This window comes from Mus caroli, chromosome 3, assembly GCF_900094665.2.
Source record: "Mus caroli chromosome 3, CAROLI_EIJ_v1.1, whole genome shotgun sequence".
NCBI classification, from domain to species: domain Eukaryota; kingdom Metazoa; phylum Chordata; class Mammalia; order Rodentia; family Muridae; genus Mus; species Mus caroli.
Window position 1 is genome coordinate 139674107 of NC_034572.1, and position 21402 is coordinate 139695508.

Below are 21402 nucleotides of genomic sequence, written 5' to 3' on the forward strand. Positions count from 1 at the left end.
TTAAAATTAATCTCAAAGCTAGAGGGTGGCTTGTATCAATAGTCCTAAAATTTTTCCTGGCTAAAGCAGAGGACTGCTTGAGCCCAGGAGTTTAGGATCAGCCTGGTCATCATAGGAAGACACTCATATATATATACGCACATATACACACACATACATATATATACATATAAATTATGCTGAGCTATGTTTTCTTTCTTTTTCTTTTTTTTAATCTAAGATTTTATTGTTATATTTATCAGTTTCCAATTTTATAATTTCTCCTTTCTTTTTTTTTGTTTGTTTTTTTCCTTTTTTTTTTTAATTAGGTAATTTCCTCAATTACATTTCCAATGCTATCCAAAAAGTCCCCAATACACTCCCCCCCCCCCAGCCCCCCACCCACCTCCACCCCTTGGCCCTGGCATTCCCCTGTACTGGGGCATATAAAGTTGGCAAGTCCAATGGGCCTCTCTTTCCAGTGATGGCCGACTAGGCCATCTTTTGATACATATGCAGCTAGAGACAAGAGCTCCGGGGTACTGGTTAGTTCATAATAATGATCCACCTATGGGGTTGCAGTTCCCTTTAGCTCCTTGGGTACTTTCCCTAGCCTCTCCATTGGGGGCCCTGTGATCCATCCAATAGCTGACTGTGAGCATCCACTCCTGTGTTTGCTAGGCCCCAGCATTGTCTCACAAGAGACAACTATATCTGGGTCCTTTCAGCAAAATCTTGCTAGTGTATGCAATGGTGTCAGTGTTTGGAAGCTGATTATGGGATGGATCCCTGGATATGGCAGTCTTTAGATGGTCCATCCTTTCTTCACAACTCCAAACTATGTTTTCTTTCAAACTTGTTAATGATCAATATAAACTACATTTAATATGAACAGTAAAATAAGATATTACTATGGATCTACCATGATTGAAAATTATTAGAAATATAAATCTTAAGTGAATGTAATTCTCTTGCTTATACAATTGTTGCTTAATCTGAAAAGACTGTAATCCTTATATAAATACATTCTTTTCCTTATACTCCAGAGTAGAATATATATAATCAACATTTGTACTAGTTACCTTTTTAGGTTCCCAAAATAATCATTTGATTCTTCCAATGATCCCAGCAACTTGGAATGTCCAAAGTGATTTTGTGTAGGTTGGCTTTCCTCAGCTGATGTTCATGTTCATGCAATGGCAAATAAAATTCAAATATTGGAAAAGTAGTAAAGCATTGTTTTCTTTTCTTTTTTTTTAAAAAAGATTTTTATTTATTTTACTTATATGAGTACACTGTAGCTGTCTTCAGACACCAGAAGAGGGCATGAGATCCCATTGCAGATGGCTGTGAGCCACCATGTGGTTGCTAGGAATTGAACTCAGGACCTCTGGAAGAGCAGTCAGTGCTCTTAACTGCTGAGCCATCTCTCCAGCCCAAGCACTGTTTTCATATGTATATATTATAGCCTCATCTCATGAACTTTGCAAATACAAATTCATATTTTCCAGAATAAGTTTTACAATATATTAGTTGTATGAATAAAAGATTCTTTAGTGACCTCTTCTGGCCTCCTTGGGTGCTGCATGAATGTGGTACACGTACATGCAGGCAAAACACCAATACATATAAACAAAAACTTCTTTTCAACTTGAAGCTGCATTATTTTTATTTTAATTTATCTACCACTTATTTTCCAGTTGACATAGGCAATGTCAAGCAAACAGAAATTTTCAAAATGATCTCATTAATATTAATTAAAATTAGACATAAGAGCTGCTTAAAAGTAATAGTAAAACCCCAATCTGCTCATCTACCCTCAGCCACCAAGCAACGAAATAATGCAAATGTAGAAGACCTGTGGGTCCTTTCTGGTAGGAATACAAGATTCTGGTCATTCCTACCATCAATACAAAGCACGATGCATAGCAGCATAATATCTATGTATCTTCATGACAAGAGGCCTATTTCTATATTTACTCTTGAAAAATAATAATGTTTTATGAAAATATACAGATTCACAGAAAGGGAGTAACTTTGAAACTCAGATTTGTACTTTTGAGTTGTTTGTGACAAAGTTAAGAGAAATTTAAGCAAAGAAATGGCACGTGAAGGTTTAGAAGACTAATAATGTGTATACTACTTTTAAATCGACAGTGAAAATTCAGTACACCTCTAGTTCAGTGCTATAAACACGGGCTTTAATAAAACACAGCTCAAGTCCTGGCATTGCCTTAGTAAGTCTGACTTGCGCATCTCCTCTTTAAAGTGCTGCAGTGGTGAAGCATACTTCCCAAGACTTAGAAATCCCTGATCCCTGAAATCAAGATCTGATTTCAATCCCAACTGTCATTTCCTGGATCAGGCCTGGAGTGCCCAAGTTCTTATTGCTCTTATTGTTACCTCAATTGTGTTTCTAGGACTGAAATTCAATCATGTCACTCTTATTAAATACTCCAGGTGGCTTCCACTGTCCACTGAACTCTTTAGCTTGTACATAGAGTTCTTAAAGATCCTTAGCTACCTCTTGAGAAATACAAATTTGTGGTACATGCTCATCCTCTCTCCTCATACTATAATGGTATTTTACTGTGTTTTCCCCACTTGTCCATTTTAAAGCCCCACTTGAATTGAAGCTTTCCTTGCCTGTATTTGTAAGGTAAGTTTGCCCAAAATTTGCATATAGGCTTGGTTGCTCCAATTTATTATCTATAAGAAACTCTTGTCTTCCCCATTTTAGTTGCAATCACCTTCTTCCTGATTCGTAAAGTCTCTCCATGTATTTTCCAACAAACTTGGATTTCCAGGTTCATCCTTTGACAAAGACACACTATCTGGTCTGTGGATTGTTCCATGAATCTCCGTAGTGTCGTTAATACTCTCCTGGTCATCTAAAGTCACTGTTGATGCGGAGTAAACATTCCCTAAGTGATCCATTACAGGAAGCAAATACAATTCTGGTTGAAGAGCCTAAAACATAGGAAATTTTTTTAAAAGGTCAAAACCAACAAAACAGACTTTAAAATTTAAAATTAGTATAAGTTTAATAACATCATAGTACATACATATGGAGGAGCAAATGATTTGAGTTTCAGTTCTGATTCTTGCTTTTCCTTTACCTAGAGTTGATACATAAGAAAAAATTAAATTGTTGATAATATTTTTCAATTTTTTTTCTGTGCTGTTCTATGGAAGACATACAGCATATCAATAAAAGCAACTATGGCTGGATCACCGAGAATGTACAATCCAATCCTATTTCTATTCACTGAACCAAATTTAGCTGAAATTGTATGTCTTCTAATACTAATTATGGGAATCATTTGCATGGGAATCGGGGTGTGTGTGTGTGTGTGTGTGTGTATGTATGTGTGTGTGTGTGTGTGTATGTGTGTGTGTGTATGTGTGTGTGTGTGTATGTGTGTGTGTATGTGTGTGTGTATGTGTGTGTGTGTGTATGTGTGTGTGGTACTAGTCTATGTGTAGTACGTAAACGAGCTCAGTTAATCTTCACCTTTCATTAGGTGGACATGAACATCATCTGTAGACAGGGAAGTAGAGGCATCAAGAATTCTGTAACTTTCTCAGATGGTATAACTGGCTGGAATTTGTGCCCATAATGTCTTCCATTTCTCAATGAAGAAAAGTAATTTTCATTAAACGATCTAATTATGCTATTCTTTTGCTCAAAACCTGCAAGGCTTCAGAAAAAAATGAAGTATTCTGGCATTTAAGATTTTAAAAAATGTACTTTATAATTGGTTCTCAACTCTGCTCTCTCCACTTTTTGACACAGTTAATATAACAAAATATAATTGTTTATTCTTTCTTGGTTGCCGAATTTTCTATTCCTCTGATCATTTTCTCTGCTCAGAAATCTCTTTTGACCCTTCATTCTTTCCAAGATCAAATATTATCTTTTATGATTCAAGCTTGATAACACTTCTTCCTCAACGTCCCCTACCTACCTTCTGCTGCTGTTAAAAAAAAAATCTTACTTTCTTCATTATATAAAATATGATGTTCAATTTATTCATATTATATAATTTACCTTCACAGCTATACCAAAACACTTTAAGGACAAATTGCATATTTATCTCTATATGCAGTAAAATGTTAATAAATATTTTTTGAAAATAAAGTATTACAAACATTTTAGAATTTGTTTTAAATTATCTCATAGTAGGTCAAGGAACTGACTTGATAAGCACTTAAGAAATGTAATTTGATAATATAGACTTTACTTAGAAAGGAAAAAAAGCAAGAAAACTTACCACAGCTAAATTATTTCCAATGCATTTCAGAAACAAAAATTTTTCTGCAACAGCATCTACACCAAGAAACTCACCAAGACGTTCCCTCAGAGCTTGTAAGGTAAGTTGAGGAGATACTCTGAAATACCATGACATTGTTTTAAATAGATTTGAAACATATTAATGAATCAATAGCTTTAGTCACCTAACTCAAATATAAATACTAACTTAATGTATTAAATATAATTTAACATCTTATGTTTTTACACAGCCTAGAACTTTAATCGTTTCCAGTAGGTACTTTTCAAAACAAATAAAATTGTACAAATGAATGCAGGTTATAAGTATCTCTTGTACTGAAAAGGAAATGTCTGTTTTGCAAATCTACATCCAAGTTTATAATTAAAACAAAACTTTGTGCACAGAGACCAGAAGACAACGTTGTGGGGTCGGTTCTCCCCTTCCATCTTTACGTGGAACTGAGCTCAGGTAGCTGGGTTTGTGTGCTAAGTACTTTCAGTTGTTGAGTTGCTCAGCAGCTCAGAACTGTATATAATGCCCATATATAATTTGTTCTCCAACAGAAAAGTCATCAGTGCGCCTGGGGAAGGTGATGGGGAAGTTCAGAAGGAGAGACATAGTCAAGGGGAAAACAGGCAGCCAGATCACATAGTGTCATGTCTGTTTGAATGTGAAAACCCACACATAACTAAGTTTTTATTCTTTTAAACCATTATAAATCATTGTCAACATATTGTTTTAACTAGTTTACAGTTCAACTGGTGTTGAATTTTAGATAATTTCTGTTAACTATTTTCATGTTTAATCTTTATAATAAAGAGGGGTTATACGTTGCTTTCTAAGCAGCAGCAATATTATGGCCATGTGACATCTGTTCTTTAGTAAGGTTTAAGGTACAAGGTTTATATGTTTGTTGTGGTAGCAATTTACACAATTTATACTTGTGACCTCATTTATCACTCTACCCCTGATCCATATCACTAGCCTTACACAGTGCTGTTTATTAACAACATTTATTGAAGTAGGAATGGATACATCATATGGACAAGATACTTCTCACTTAGAAGATTTTTAATTTTCAGAAAACATATTTCTCTGTTTTAGAAAACTTGTTTCATGACCACAAAATACTTGCCTTATAAATCCAGCAGAAATAAAGTTGTTAATAACTTCTATTGAAATAGTATTTAATTTATAGTTCCACGATCCTTCAGGGACATAAAAAACATGAAGTTCCACCAACTGAATAAGAAAAGCATCAATTAAAATTTTTCTATAGAAAAAAATCAATTTACTTCCTATAGGATTTTAAATTAAACACAAATGACAAAATGATAATTTGTTAAATTGACTGCTTGACACTTGTTTCCGTTGAAACAATGATAACCCGTTGTTCACAGCTTACATACCACCCTTGATAAATGACACTCTCTTCGTCTGGAATTCATTAAAAGTATTTCTTTCTCCCTCCCCCCACCCCTTTTTTTTGTTTTTGTTTTTTTTTTGGTTTTTTTTGAGACAGGGTTTCTCTGTGTAGCCCTGGCTGTCCTGGAACTCACTCTGAAGACCAGGCTGGCCTCGAACTCTGAAATCCGCCTGCCTCTGCCTCCCAAGTGCTGGGATTAAAGGTGTGCACCACCACTCCCGGCTGCTTCCCCTTTCTAACAGAAGTTTACTAATGTACGACAGGTTCCAGGATAACACTTCATTTTAGTTTTAGGTGGCAAAAGATGCTATAGCAGGAAATCCAGATGTTTAAAAAGGAATCAACTCTCGAATGCAAGGACGCCTTATTTTTGCCAGACTTCTTTTCTATTTGTGGCCAGGAGGCCCTTTCCTGCAGCCTCACTTTTAACTCCCTGAGTTTCTTCTGCTCCTTTTAGCTTTGCTTGAAGGCCTAGTCTTCCTCACCATCTCCGTGGCCTACATAAATCTTGGGCTGTTTCAGGTGCTTCTTTCTCAGTCCTTTGTGGCCTCTACCCCAGACGCTTATAAGCCAGAAATGACTCCATTTCTTTTTGTTTTTCTTTTTAAATATTAACTTATTTTACTTATATGAGTACACTGTAGCTGCCTTCAGACACACCAGAAGAGGGCATCAGATCCCATTACAGACGGTTGTGAGCCACCATGTGGTTGCTGAGAAATGAATTCAGAATCTCTGGAAGAGCAGTCAGTGTTCTTAACCACTGAGCCACCTCTCCAGCCCCAGATGGTGTTTTCTTATTGCTAGCTTTTATCTCTCCTCTCTATCCTACATTCTTTGAGTTTTAAGGATCGTTGTCTCACAGTGACAATCCAAATACTGCGGTTTTGGGAGTGTATCTGTTTCCTAGAGTTCTAGGAAGAATCTATTCCTGATGTAAGCTTAGCTGTTAACTATAACAAAACCAATAATTACTGTAGAGTCTCACGTTCTTTATTCTAGGAAAGGCTTTAATCTACTGCACATTAAAGTTCAAAGGACTTAAATAATTATACTCTTAACTATAACAGTACATATCTAGAAACTTTACAAGTTTGACTAAGGGGCTAGAGAGAGCTCAGCGGTGAAGAGCAGTTGCTACTCCTGCAGAGGATCCAAGTTTGCTTCCAGAACCCACATTGCTTTAAGTCCTGCTTCAGATGATCCAACACCATCCTATAGGCTCTGGGAGCTCATGGTGTACACACACACACACACACACATACACACACACACACATTTTGGTGTTCCCTTAAATTCTTTACCCAGACTAAATACCTCATTTGCTTCTGACTAATCTTGGCCCTGTGAGGAGTTAGATAATCTTGGTTAAGAAGTAAAAAACAGATTAAATATAGACTTTCTTTGAAAGTATTTACTAGGAAATATAATGATATAGAGGTAAGGAAAAATGGGAAGATAAAGGCATGGAGAGGATGTGAGTTTTAAATAGAATAGTGTTGCAGAATTGTGCTGAGGTCTAACTAAAGACTGAAGGGAAAGAATGAACCAGTCAAGTGGACATATAGAGATAGAAAGAGTTCTAGGAAGAGCTAAAACAAAGGCCTCAACGTAGAAGAGGATTAAGCAGGAAATAAGAGGAAAGCAGAGTCAGGAAAGCCTCAAGAAGGAAGGGACTGCATGCTTCTAATAGAAGCACTACAAGACATGACTCATATTACATCTTTGTTTCATATGAAGAGAAATATATATACACAGTTATGAATGTTTAAATATCTACAATTTACATAAAAAGTAAACATTTACCATTTTTTTCTGTCTGTCTTTCTCTCTTTTTATTTCCTTCTATCTTTCTTTGGGTCTCATATAGCCTAGGCTAGTCATAAACTCACTGTACAAGTGATAGATTTTTAAAATCTTGATCCTCTTGCTTTTGTCTCCTGGATGCTGGGATTACCAATATCAGCCACCATGTCTGGCACTCTCTTTTTCTCTTTCTTGACAGAACAAAGGAGATCTGACACCATGATTTCCTATCAAAGTATCCATACATATTTTAATGTCCATTATTTGTAAATACTTCTCTAACATTTTTATTTTCACATAAAACATTTATTTTATTAATGTCAACTAGCATCTGATCTATATTCAGAGTACATTGTTAAATTTTCCTCAATGTTTTTAAGCCTTGGATTCATTCAAGATCTACATAGTAGAAGCTATGTATGGTGGAGGACACCTGCAATCTAGAAAGTTAAGCAGAGTCGAGTATGCAAGTATTAGCTAAAAACATTTGCATGAGAAAGGAAAAAACAGGTTTGCAGTCATCTGAGAAAAGGAGAAAGCAGTGCAAATGTCTGGAACAGGGTTAAGAACCAGCCCTAGCTATGTTAGGTAAATGCTTACTGATCATCCAAACAGCAATGTCTAACAGCCAGCTGAGTACGCCTAGATCTGGAATTTGGAAAAGAAAACTTGGAGGAAAAAACGAAGGCCTTATAAAGTTGGTATTAAAATCTTTAGGCTTGAGGAGATCACCACAAAATAAGAGCAGAGAGAGAGAGAACAGCAGCTGAGATGACCCACTATAAAGATGTTGGGAAGACCCAACAAAGAAGGACTAAGAATGAGCAACCATGAACAGAGGGAAAATCTCATTATGTAAGAAGCTATGTGAAGGAATTTTATCAGGGAAGAGGGGATTCAATCAGATCAAGTATGTTTAGGAGAATTAATTATACCTAATAATAAATTTCATGATTAAGAAGTGAATTTAACAAGAGTTTAAAAGTGAAAAGTTTGTGAAAGTGAAAGCATGATTGGGGTAGATTAAAAAAGAACAGAAGGTTGATGGTGATTGAAGAGGGTGCAAAATACCTGTACAAAAGAGCAAGTCATGAGTGACATATATCCCAAATACCTTCCAGCAAAATGTTCCACTTGAGACAGTGAAAACTGTCCTTATTGCACATTTATCCTCAGATCTTCAGAGAAGATTAGGTGGAAAATGTATTTATTAGGGATATTGTTTAGCAAATTATAAGGCAAGAGCTGAAAAGTGGTCAACGTGTGAGTCAGGGTGATCTTGCCCCTAAGGAATTTAAGCTGGGTATGAGGGCATGCTTGCTGGAGAAACACTAAGAAGGGTGGTAAGACCGATTCATTGCTGAGCATATGGAGATCAGAGAAAGGGAGTTAGAGATACAAGAACCATAATCACATAATCCAGTGTGATATGGGAAGCTGGGATCATGGTAGAATTAGCATCCACCATTATGTCATAAATATTTTTTGCTTTTTTCAAAACCAGTAATAGTTATGTTTTCTTACCTCTGATGAAGATGGTCGACTTGGACTGAGCGACATGTTCTCCAGTGTCTCAATGGGATAGTTATCAGGTGGAGTTTTGGATATTTAATATATCTTTCTTCATTTAAGCAGCATTAAATAAGTATTTAAATAGATTTTTGGTTTAAGATAGCATTCCAGCTATTTCTGGTCTCTGATGTGTTCAAAGAGTAAAGAGAAAAACAAAAGCTTTAATAGAAACCCAAAATATAAGCTTACAAATATATATAATCTTATTATATTCATTTAAAAGGATATTATGCAGTAAGTAGGCCAGTAGTTCTAAGAAAAAGCACACTTTATATAGATGGCCTTCTCAACTTATAATGGTGTGGAAGTGATAGTGTTCTTAAGAAGTTTAGAATTGTTGTTCTTCCTGAGCTAGTGAAACGCGACTTGATATTCCTTGGAATGCTGGGCAGTAACAGTAAGCCGCAGCTCTGCCAGGTACAAGGTCATAAAGGGGAGGGAGTGCTCTTGCTGAGCCATAATACATCAGTAAATCACTTGTAGTAAATGCCTTTTATTTTCAGTTTACAGTGAAGGCACCATGCCAGTCAAGGATAACAAACTGGTCAGTACATTTGACAAGGTTATGGTTTACTATGTACTAAACAATTCACTTTTTGTGGGTCAAAATGTTGAGTTAAACATATACTATATATAATATAGAAATATACTTTAAAAAAAATTATACCAATGGCCATGGAATGATGAAAACTGTTTTCTTATGCATTTCTTCCAAGGCATAGCATAAATGTAAGCAACCATTCTAGTTAAAAATACTAATCTTTGGGCTGGTGAGATGGCTCAGTGGGTAAGAGCACCCGACTGCTCTTCCGAAGGTCCAGAGTTCGGATCCCAGCAACCACATGGTGGCTCACAACCATCCGTAACGAGATCTGGCGCCCTCTTCTGGAGTGTCTGAAGACAGGTACAGTGTACTTACATATAATAAATAAATCTTTAAAAAAAAAAAAATACTAATCTTTAACTATATCAGGTATTATTTTTATATTATTTCCTGTGGTTTTCCTCAAAGAATTTATGGCAATGTATATCAATGAATGATAAAATGTACACACACACACACACATATATGATAAAAACAGAGTAGTGGAAATATTTTTCTAAATAGAAATTTCCGAAGTTGCCAATCCTTGATGATGCTTACACTAACCCCGTGAAAGCTGTTTTGTAGCCAAAGGAAGAGGGTAGTTTCTGTATCACTGCTTGACACTGTCCTCCAAGTAGTAACAACATACAAATCCAAAACTCTTCTAACCTTTTAATACATCTTATATATTATATATACACATTATATATGTAAAGGTGTTAATAATAATGCATTTAATACAACTAATACTTAGCTCTATGAAATACTACTAGATACCACTATTGACTTTAACACTATCAAAATTAATAAAATTATTTTGTGGGATATACAATCTTTTGAATCAAATTAGATTCACATATTACTGGCCCCCAAGATCTGGTTTTCCCTACAAGCAGATCCTCACGTATACCATGTAATGCTATATAAACTTGCTCTCCAATTTAAAGCTATTGGTTAAATAAAAGTGGCTACATCCAATTACTGGGCAGAATATAAGTACGCTAAATTTCAGTTACCAGGCTGAGGATCACATGTAGGGACCATAAGGAAGGAGGAGAAGACGAAGGAGAAAGGACGGAGAGAATAGAGGTCTCCATTAGATGTGATGAATCAGGCGCACATGCCCAAGTGAAATGTCCCCTGAGAACAGACTAGTGGAGCAGAGCTAACCCAAGTGAGACTCAAACAGCAAGTAGCTGGGGAGCAGACGGTCTAGCGTATATAAAAATAGATTAGGGGTAATCACCAGTGATTGTGCTAAGCTGATTAAATAAATCTATAGGACTCAGCTTCGATTATTGGGGCACCGTCTGGGTCATATTAATAACTAATAGTTATAGAGTTATTAAATAATATTTAAAGTACCACTTATATAAGTATGAATTAGCTAAATAGTATTTGAATTAAGAAACTGAAAACTTTATGCAGATATATTAAATATATTAATTCAGAACAAACTTGTAATTAAGAGAACTCAAGAACTATCAAGAAAGATCTACTTTACTATTGTTTTTTGGTAAACTACACTCTAGTGTGCTTTTTCTCAAGTAATAGCAAAGTAGCAATATTTAGCAATATTTTAGTCATGTTTAGAAATTTCTAGCTGGACAAGTGTCTGTCTGTGGTTTTTTATTTTATTTTTTTTCTTCCTCAAGGCAGGGTTCTCTGTGTAGCTTGGCTGTCCTGGAGCTCACTTTGTAGACCAGGCTGGGTTCAAATGCAAAGATCTAACTGCTTCTGCCTCCTGAGTGCTGGGATTAAATATGTGTATCACCACCATCACCTGGTTGAGACTGAAGTTTTAGATAGCTAAAAACAAATAAAGGGGCCTGTTAGGAAGCTAAGTCCATTAGGAATAAGATTTGGTGGCGGGGAACCCTCCCAAAGTTTTCAAATATAATTTGGTAGCTGCTGAAGGAAACAATATAGGGAAAGACGTTATGAAGTAGTCATCATAGCCACTAGACATGCTCATACCATGAGAAAGCCGTACTTTTTTGAGGTTATAAAGATTTTAAAAACAGATTGACTAAGCAAATGCATGGTTACAGGAAAGCTAGATAAAACTAGTTATAAGCAACAAAGGCCAGAATTTTTGCTGCTAAAATTCTCAACCTTTGATTTTCTTCCTGTTTGGTTTATCTGTGACATAGTTCTAGTTTTTTGTTGTTGTTTTGTTTGGTTTTGGTTTTTTTTTTTTTGGGGGGGGGGGTTGAGACAGGGCTTCTCTGTATAGCCCTGGCTGTCCTGGAACTCACTTTGTAGACCAGGCTGGCCTCAAACTCAGAAATCCGCCTGCCTCTGAAGTTTTGAAGTTTCATATAGAATCAACTTCCATGACTTGTCTACATTATCTTTACAATAATAACTTCACCCAATGCTTTACTAACTTGAATGAATCTGTATTTAATTAATAATAAGTTTAAATTAAAATTGGGCATGATTAGAATTTCAAGTTAATCCTAACCAAAATATTTCACATACTAAATCCTAACATAACACTTGGATTTCCAAACAAATGGACAAAGTAATACCAATTAGAACATAAAGAAATCTGACAAGCAGAGGACTATACAGTTCTAATATAGACTCCTCTACGTGCTACAATATTTTACCTTACAACCCTCCTGTCGAGAACGGATGATCAATCTTAGCTTGTATACTAATTTTAATCAACAATTACCAATGTGTCTAAAAGTGAGTTGTTTAGTCTGGGGGTACAGTGCAGTTGGGGATCACTTGCATAGTGCATGCAAAGCCCTTAGGTTTGAGCCCCCAGAACCATCTGTTGTTAAAAAATCAAGTGATTGAAAAGTACCCAAGGTCACAACTGATCTTAGCAGAAGTCTACAGAGATCCATCAAAAATAACTTTGAGACTCAGCTCCAGAGCTAAAATCAAATTTTAAAGATTTTTAGTATTCCTCAAAGTAAATAAGGATTTGAGAAATTTTCAGTTATTGTTTGAGGCTAGCAAATACAAAGAGATACTTAGTGGACTAGAAATCCCATGTGACCACTAAAATTGGGAGTTGACTAAGGCTATATTTACATCTATCAGAACTCCATAGAAAGCAATCACAGGGATTGAGCACTAGCAAAGCAGGGTTCTAGTCCTCCAAACTATATAAGGCCATTCACTGTGGTCTATGCCTCAGTCATAATGAGAAAATGACTTGAGCTTAAGATTCTTTCCAGTTCTTGGATTCATTCGGGTAGTGATAATACCTTTAAACTAAGAGAAATCAGAATACAGTCAACCTTATGGCAGATGACAGACACAGATCTCTCTGATTAGGATAAATTCAGGTTCTATTTCTGTTCTGAGAGTTTTGTCCTGCCTAGTACACGGGTGACCCAATAAAGTACTAACCCTCCTAAAAGGTAACTTGTGTTAGCTAAATAAAGGAAGTGCCCAGGGACATCTCTGAACCTACATACCATTAGGGTATATTTAAGTCTTATAGTACTAATTGATGAATGAAGTCTATTTATAATGATGTCTTGGCCTGTTGATTTGAGCCTGTGGCAGTATAGTACATTGTGGCAGGGACACATGACAGAAGCTTTTGATATGAAATGACAAGACTGAGGAAGAGGCGAATGTCCTGATACCCCTATCAATGACATGTTTGCCTTCCTTCCACTAGGCCTTACTCCATAAAGGCCCAACCTTTCAATAGTCCACAGGCAGGCAATCAAACTTTAGCAGTTTGGCCTTCGGAGTTTAAGACAGAACTCATAGCATAAGGTGAATGCTAATGTGGTAAGATAAGAAGATAGAAATGTAACATTTTAAGGTAAAAATATTTAATGCCCCACTTCCTGAAAAATGGGTGAAAATATGCATAAATGTTGACTAAAAATACAAATCTTCATTGGCTATCTTAAACACTTTTGCAAACATTTCTTTACCAAAATTTCCCTATAAGTTCCATATTCAATAATAAAACCTAATTATTATACCAACAACATATTAGCAAAGCCATAGAAAGAAATGTATTGCATGTATGTAACAGGAAAAAAATTGGGAAACCTATGTTGTAGGAATTTTTTAGAACCAAGTCCAGGGCCTATTTTGATAACAAAGTCTATCTTTAATCATCTAATATGTAAACACATGGTAAAGCCTTTGAAATATTTTAGAACATCGTGGAAGGTTAAAAAAGCTTTTACTAGGAGATATTGATAGTTCATGAACTGTATGTAATACTGATATCTTCGAATGTAAATGAATTTAAAGGCAATTTTATTTTCCTTCCTTTCTATCCCAACATGTATTGCTTATTCGACATACTATAAAACTATGATGGCATCTGGTGTGAGAGACAGCATACACTCTGGTTTCCTAGCTCAATAGTTTGGGGAAAAGAAAACAATAAACTTTCTGAGACTAAGACAAATTTGTTTATTCCTCAACATCTCCTTAATAATGGGTTCTGTACCATGTAAAATCTGCTTTGAAATGCCTTCCAGCACATTCCATAGTTCTTAAGTATTATTGTAACTAATATAAAGTAGAACTTTAAGTTACACGTTAATCTTAGAAATCTGCATTTTAACATACACTACAAGTAACAAGGCACAAAGTAAAATATGTGTTACATTTTGTATTAATTAATTTATTTTGGAGGCGCAAGCCTTTAATCACAATGCTTGGAAGGCTGTGGGTTTCGAGGCCAGCCTGGTCTACATGGAGCTTCAGGCCAGCCAGAGCTACAAAGTGAGACCCTGTCTCAAACAATATGGTTTGTTCCTTCGCTTTTTAAATTATGTGTTAATTAATGTACGTGTGTGAATGCAAACGTTCCCAGATTCCAGTGAGGGTGACAGTATCCCAGGACTTGGTGCTTTTGAGTTGCCCAGCGTGGGTGCTGGGAAGTGTGACCTTAGGTCCTCTGCAGAAGGGCTCAGTTCCCCAGTCCTCTAACCGCCATCTTCCTGCCTCAGTTTTCATATTCTTTACACATATAATTTCATTTCGTTTCATTTTTTTTTTTCAAGAAATCCAGGGAGCGTTTTAACTTCGGCAGTTTAAATGGCTTGCCCAAGCACACCAGGGCAAGCAGTAAGGCTAAATTCAAACCCAAGTTTCTTAGATGGCCACTGTTAAGGACTGGGTAAAACCCCAAACTGGTATTAACTGCTCAGTAACGGGATGCGTTGGCCCAGAGCAAACCATGTCATTTTTCTCAGTATCCCAAAGAAACAGCACCCACGACGAACCTCCTGTTTAGAGATGTTAGGTCTCAACAGGACTAATTTAAGTCTTACTAAACTTTTAAACCCCTCTGGGGTTCATCAGTTACAAGCACGAAGTCACCAATTACAGGGACATCAAAAGAGCAAACGATCCCCGAACGCGAACGCTTTATTTTTTAAAAAGCACGGGGGACACATTCCAGAAAGACCGGGCTAACAGGAAGCTGTGCGGGGCGGCTCGCACCTCTCGGCGACAGGCCAGCCTCGGACCGTCCAGGGTCCCGCGGCCCGGGTCGGTTACGGCGCCCTGGGCCCCGGGCTGGACGAGCTGCGGCCGGCGCCGCCCGTTCGCCCGAGGGCGCCTCACACGGGGCTGAGCTGGCGGGACTTGGGACGCCCCGAGGCAGCGCGGCCACGTCCCTCGCCCCGCCGTCGGTCGCGGACCTCCCTCCCACCCGCGACCCGCCCCTCAGCCGCCGCGCTCCCGAGTCCGCCCCGGGGCGTCCTCTTACCTCGCCCTACCCAGCCCCTCCTGAGGCGGAAGGCGCCGGCCGGGCGTCGGGCCGCACCGCCCCCCGTCGCCACCGCGCCCACCGGCCGCTCCGCCCCTTCTCACTCGCGCGCGCGCCGGGGAAGCCCGCGGCCGTCCCCGGGGGAGGGGGAGGGGGCGTCGGCGCGCATGCGCGGCGCGCACAGCCCCGGAAACTTCGACGAAGTTCGGAGCCCCGCCCCCCGCCGTCCCGCGACCTGCCGCCCCCTGCCCGGACTGACGAGTCGGCCCGGCTGTCCCGAGCGCCATGTCGGGTTCTTCTAGCGTCGCCGCCATGAAGAAGGTGGTCCAGCAGCTCCGGCTGGAGGCCGGGCTCAACCGCGTGAAGGTGAGCGGGCGTGGGCGGGCGGTGGGCCCCGGGGTTGGGGGCGGGGGGAAGCGCGAGCCGACACGCGGCTCCTCGGGCCGGGCTGTGGGCCGAGGGCGAGGGCGAGGAGGGGGCCCGCCCTTCCGCCGCCCGCCGACTCTAGGCGGCCCCGGCGGGCCTCGCCAGCGACTTCCGTCTCGCACGTCTCACCCCAGGCTCACTCCCAGCCCTCGTCCTTTGAACACACACGAGTCCGCCTGGGTAGCTCCAGACGGCGGCCTGATGAGCAACTTTTGTTTGCCGATCGTCCCGGGAGTCTGCGGACTCCACCTTTGTGGGGTCCAGCCTCGAACAAAGAGGTGTTTGCAGCAGACGCCGTGGCGTGCTCGGCTGACCTTGCTGGGCTGTCTGTTTACTGGTTCACATGCCCGAGAAACCGCTGGCCGCTGGCCTGGGAGCTTGCGGTCTGGTTGGGGGGTCGGGTCTTGGGCTGTTGACTTTTGGGGAAAGGCTGTCCTTGTTGGTAGACAGCTAGGCATTCAGACGCTTTGGTTATTAGGACCGTTTGTTTGGTTTATTTTTTTTTTTTCAACTCCTAAACGGATTTGGCCTCTTTCTGACGTAATAGGTCGGGTTACATGTGAAACACTTCCCGGTGATTATAAAAAGAAACAAGAATATAAGTCACCTTGCTAGAACCTGCCAGTTTCCAAGGTGATTTGATCTTATATTCAGCAGGCTAGTCCTTATTTCTAACGTGCTTTTGGAGAAGGCTTCTATTTAGCTTTCTTCTCAAGTAGAAATGTCAGAGACCGCTCAACTTCCTTGTGGTAACCATAGGAGGAGGATAGGGAGACGCCCAATCAGTCTTGGTTTGTACTCTAATCATATTCTCACTTTTCATCCAAGTGACTTAGTCTTGGCCAGATTAGAGCTCTGAAATTTGAAGTGATCTATTGATCATCATCATTCATATATATTAACTATCATAAAGTAGGCCAGGAAGGAAAAAAGTTGTGGGTTGGGGAAGGAAATAAGACAGTTAAGTGTAGTAATTACAGTGGCGGTACTTAACCCTGGTGGCCCAAAGCAGTGAGCTAGCTCCCAGAGAACTTCTTTTCTTTGAAAACCCTACCTGCTCTGTGGCTACCTCCTAGCTTCTCTTGCCTTGTGTCCTAATTCTTCTGAAGGCTTTTGACTGGGATGACTTGAGCCAACACAGATAGCCAGGTTTTTGAAGTTTCCATGGCAAGGCGCATCTCACTTGGGAAGGTTACAATGTCTTTCCTAGGTTCCTAAATTAGGTTAGGTGCCATTTGACATCATCCATGTACCACGCCTATGCTAGGTGCTTTTTGTGTGTGACATTTTAAAGCTAGCATAAACTTACTATTGTATTCGTTTAGGTGGTAATTACAAGTGCTTTCTTTACCAAACTCTCAGAGGTAGGTCAGGACATTTGGAAGCCTAATAGTTTTGCAGTGTCAGCCTCCTGGATGGTAGATAGTGACTGCTCCTGTGGCTTGGGTACTAGCAGCCATTCCATTTTAAGTCTCAAGGTTGCTGTTTAGAATGTTGGGTTTTTGTTTTTGTTTTTTGAGACAGGGTTTCTCCATATAACCCTGGCTCTCCTGGAACTCTGTAGAGCAGACTGGCCTCAAGCTGAGGTCCGCCTGCCTCTGCCTGCTGGGATTAAAGGAGTGCTCCCCCGAGGCCTGGAGCACTGTTAGTCACACAGCCTTAGATTTCTCGCCGTTCCTTCCCTAGGATTCTGTGCCTAGAGATACAGTCCATACATAGTGGTACTTGGAGAAATGTGTGGGAAAGGAATTAACAGGCACTTTATGCTTACTGCTGATCTTGAACAAAACCAAATGCTGTAACACTGAAAACTTATACTTTACCCTCCATACAGGCGCCACTTTTAAGAGGCAAAGCAGGGTGTGGGTTATTTGTACAAGCGTTTAAGAACTGCAGGAACCTCTAATATTCAGTCTATGAGTCATATGGGACTTATTATACTGAATTGTTGTATAAGCCAAACACAGGTAGATTGAAGCTGAGTTTAACTTATCCAGGGTGACTGATCCTTAGGTCACAATATAGCTATCATCTAGGACCTTTTGACCTGTTAACTCTTAGGCTGCAAAACCGGGGTTTTAGGCATTTGTTGTAATCTTAGAGATAACTGAGATTAAGAGTAAACACAGGAATTAAGTGGCTTGAGTGCATTTTTAGTTTTTCAGGGTCTGCATACCCATCCACTTTGTTGTGTCGGTATTTGAGTTCAATCAGCTAGTTTGAGATAGGGTTTTGCCAAGTAGCTGGACCAGCTTTGAACTCAACTGTTTAACTTACAGAGCCAGGCACTGACAGCCTTCTGCTCTGGTTCATTTAAAAGGTGTGTGTATGTGCGCATGCATGCCATGGTACACACGGGGAGTTAAGAGAACTGCAACCTTGTAGAGTTTGATCACTCCTTCCACTCAAATGTGGGTTCTGGAGATCAAACTCAGGCCCAGTCTAACAACCTATCTGAGCAGCCTTTCTTCAAGAAACACTGTATTTGCCACAAATGTGATTTGGCAGTGTTGATACATGTATATAGTACAACCCAAATAGGACTTCAGTATTGTTTATTATATCCTGTATTTCCTAACCAGAATATATATAAAATGGTAGGTGTATGTCACTCTTAATTGCAAGGTAGTATATGGATGGGTATAAATTTAAAGAACATTGAAGTCTTAGTTCTGTGCTGGTTACCTTAGGTTCATGGGCATTTTTCCAGTTTGCTTTCAAGACAATTTGCCTATAATGTTAAGATCTTTTTGTGAACTATTAATACTACGTATTAATAACAAGATAATGGGGGATGTGACTCAGTTGTTAAGAGTTTTTGCCTATGAAAGTCCTGAGTTGGATCCGAGCACTCAGGTTACCATCTAAGAGGCAGGAGGCTTAGATGTTCAGTGTTTAAGGCTGTTGCTGCATAGCAAGTTTGAGGCCAGCCTGGGCTACACAAAACTAAACAAATTCTATTTTCCCCAAACCAAGCTGTCAGGGCTTGTTGAACAGCCCATCATATAAAAACAAGACATGCTGTGCTTTGTAGATAAATGGGATTATACTATTGAGTCGCTTGATGCTCGTGATGAGTAGGAAAAAAACATTGCAATTCAGTTTCATTTACTTAGTGTTCTAAGTATGAGCCAGTATAGAACTGTTAGCTGTACGTTATTTTGAAGTGATGTTTATTTCAGGTGTTTCCAGACTTATAAAAGCCATCAGAACCTTAACCAATAGATATTTCTCCTCTCACTGTCATAGGTTTCCCAGGCAGCTGCAGACTTGAAACAGTTCTGTCTGCAGAATGCTCAACATGACCCTCTGCTGACTGGAGTGTCTTCAAGTACAAATCCCTTCAGACCCCAGAAAGTCTGCTCCTTTTTGTAGTCATCTATCTTGAGGTAAGTTCACACCACCCCCTTTTGATACAAAGGAAGAACCAGTTAGGTCTTTTTATCTGTAGCACTGACAGCATCTATCCCTGTAGTCCTGATTGGCATTTCAAATTCCTTGTTTTTGAAGGCTACTGAAAACTAGGTTAGAAGTCACAAAGACTAATGTTTTTATTTATATCACAGAGTGCTAAATAGATGTAATAACTGTAACCAGAGGCGTGGGAGACTCAAGAGTCCACTGCCACCAGCAACCATGTGTTTGTGGAGCGCTGGCACAAGCAGCATGACTGTTTGGAGATCCTAAAATTCTTTTTTTACTTCTTTGCCCGTCAAATTGAAATGTTAACAGATTTACAGTGTTTATAGCAATGGCTCTACAGGTATCCTGGTGGACTTGTGGATAAACTGTTGTCACTGGTGTAAGAGACCCAAGGTGTGAGTAGCACAGCAGAGAGCTAGGGAAAGCAATATTGGGGTACCTGAGTAGGCACACACAGCGCAGGAACCCCACCTCCGTTTTTCACTGAGAGATTTCCATTTGTGTTGGCAGTGAACTGGAGCTGAGGATCTGGACTATCTGATAGGGCTATCAGAGTGTCCTAGACTACATGTCATGTGTGAAAAACCTGTTCTCCACAGATGTGGCCAAAATTGTTTTGGCTAATTTAAGATGTAATTATAGGATACTATCACTTGTAATCTTTGGTACGTTAGTAGTATTGAATTAGGAAGCAAACTTAGTGTTTTTAAAAATACAGTGTGTGTGGTACACACCCTTATACTAACATTCTGACTTGCGAAGTCCAGGAAGCTGCTTCCTAAAATACCTTGTTACAGAGGCTTTGTAGATCTATCCGGGAGTGCACAGGAAATTACACAGCTCTTGCTAAACAGACCTGACTTTATTTGCTATTTATTAATCGAAGTTAATTGCTTCCCCCCAGAGGTTTTGTTGAAACCTCTTCAGTGTTAGTTATGAAGTAATTAAAAATTTCAAATAAGTATAAAGGTGAACTGGTTATCTACCATTTCAAGGTCACTTCACCCTTTGTATACCTTCTTTTATAAAACAGGTCACACTTACTCATTTCCATAACTTGTCCTGTAGTTATGCCTTTGTTTTTTCTTTCTCCTGTATACACACTTAACTGTATTTTATAGTTTCAAGATAGTCATTTCTAAATGTATAAGTATTGCTTCAATTGTGAGATGTTTTGTCGTGTATAATTCAGACATTTCAGCTGTTAGATGGTATTCTGTTGTATGTGTAGACCTTCCTTTACCCACCCCTCGAGCGGGCTGCAGTAAGGTGGTCTCATTTTTATGCTGCTGACAGTATGCTCGGGATCCTTGGTGTGTTTTCTGTGGGTAGGTGAATAGAAGAGACTGTATCTTAGAAATCCGTTTTTCAAAGGATCCTTAGATTTTCTGTTAAGTATTTTTATTTTATTTTTCTATTATGATAAAGTGTATTTCAGTAGTAATCTTAGTGAGGTAATCTATGAGACTCAATAAGATAGGATTTTTCTGCCAGTTGTGAAAATTAAAGATAAGTTGGATTTTAGTGCCTTTTATACTGTAGATTGTATTTTTTTACTCTCTAGTACTTGGTGATGGTAAACAGGCTTAGGCTTAACCCTTTATAAGCCGACATTCAAGTGAGCCACCTAGAGAGGGGTTGATTCATGGTGGGGTGCATACCAACAAACTCCTCATGACTGAAAGTATATCATACCCCTAAACTGATCACACCTCGTGTGTTGTAGCACAGCAACTCAGATTCAAAGTATAATAATGTGTTATTAACCAACAAAATGGGCAGAATGTAAACCATTTTCAAAAATTAAAAAGGAAATTGCCCTTGCTCAGGTATTAGTGATAAAGTGTTTTAAAAAGTTACCTGTGTGATACTTTATCTTCTTTTTTCCTCCCACTAGGTTTCTCAAACCACTTCTCATGAACCAGTGACTATTCAAGAGAACTAAATTTGAAGTCTGTACAAAAGCTTCTCTTTAACACGTGCCATAATACACTATCTTCTGCTCGTCAGTCCTTAACATCTACCTCTCTGAACGCCATGGGTTTCCGTCTCACAAGGTTTCACTGTTTTATACACACTGGCCGTAGCATACAATAAAGCAGCCTACAACCCTTTGGCCTCCTTACTGATGTGAGTGAACTGTGCTGGATACTCATCTTTCAACACCAGGACTCAGGGCCTTATGTTGGCAAGGCTT

The 21402-nt window shown here is 39.2% G+C and overlaps 2 protein-coding genes across 4 annotated transcripts in view; one reads left to right on the top strand and one right to left on the bottom strand.

Moving 5' to 3' along the window:
- Spata1 (spermatogenesis associated 1) overlaps positions 1-16011 on the bottom strand; it is a 40120-nt gene extending 24109 nt beyond the window's left edge. For 2 of the 3 annotated variants that reach the window (XM_029474788.1, XM_021158634.2), the window contains exons 1-7: positions 15357-15489; positions 9010-9181; positions 5389-5495; positions 4254-4371; positions 3045-3098; positions 2730-2949; positions 1062-1155 (exon numbers count right to left, since the gene is read on the bottom strand). In XM_029474788.1, coding sequence (XP_029330648.1) covers positions 1062-1155; positions 2730-2949; positions 3045-3098; positions 4254-4371; positions 5389-5495; positions 9010-9045 — 629 coding nt within the window. In that variant the 5' untranslated portion in view covers positions 9046-9181; positions 15357-15489. Of the gene's footprint in view, positions 1-1061; positions 1156-2729; positions 2950-3044; positions 3099-4253; positions 4372-5388; positions 5496-9009; positions 9182-15356; positions 15490-15911 lie in introns of those variants that run through there. The other variant, XM_021158635.2, reaches the window with a different exon arrangement.
- On the top strand, positions 15542-21330 carry Gng5 (G protein subunit gamma 5). The gene is made up of 3 exons (XM_021158638.2): positions 15542-15722; positions 19032-19171; positions 21103-21330. The coding sequence occupies exons 1-2, from the start codon at positions 15642-15644 to the stop codon at positions 19155-19157; spliced, it is 207 nt and encodes a 68-aa protein (XP_021014297.1). The 5' UTR covers positions 15542-15641; the 3' UTR covers positions 19158-19171; positions 21103-21330.
- Positions 21331-21402: the final 72 nt, after the last annotated feature.

What these genes read in the sequence shown, in the direction of transcription:
- Gng5 (XM_021158638.2), top strand. Translation starts at nt 15,642, where the DNA reads ATGTCGGGTTCTTCTAGCGTCGCCGCCATGAAGAAGGTGGTCCAGCAG. An exon ending in CCGGGCTCAACCGCGTGAAG is followed by an intron (nt 15,723 to 19,031) that starts GTGAGCGGGCGT and finishes TCACTGTCATAG; the next exon opens with GTTTCCCAGGCAGCTGCAGA.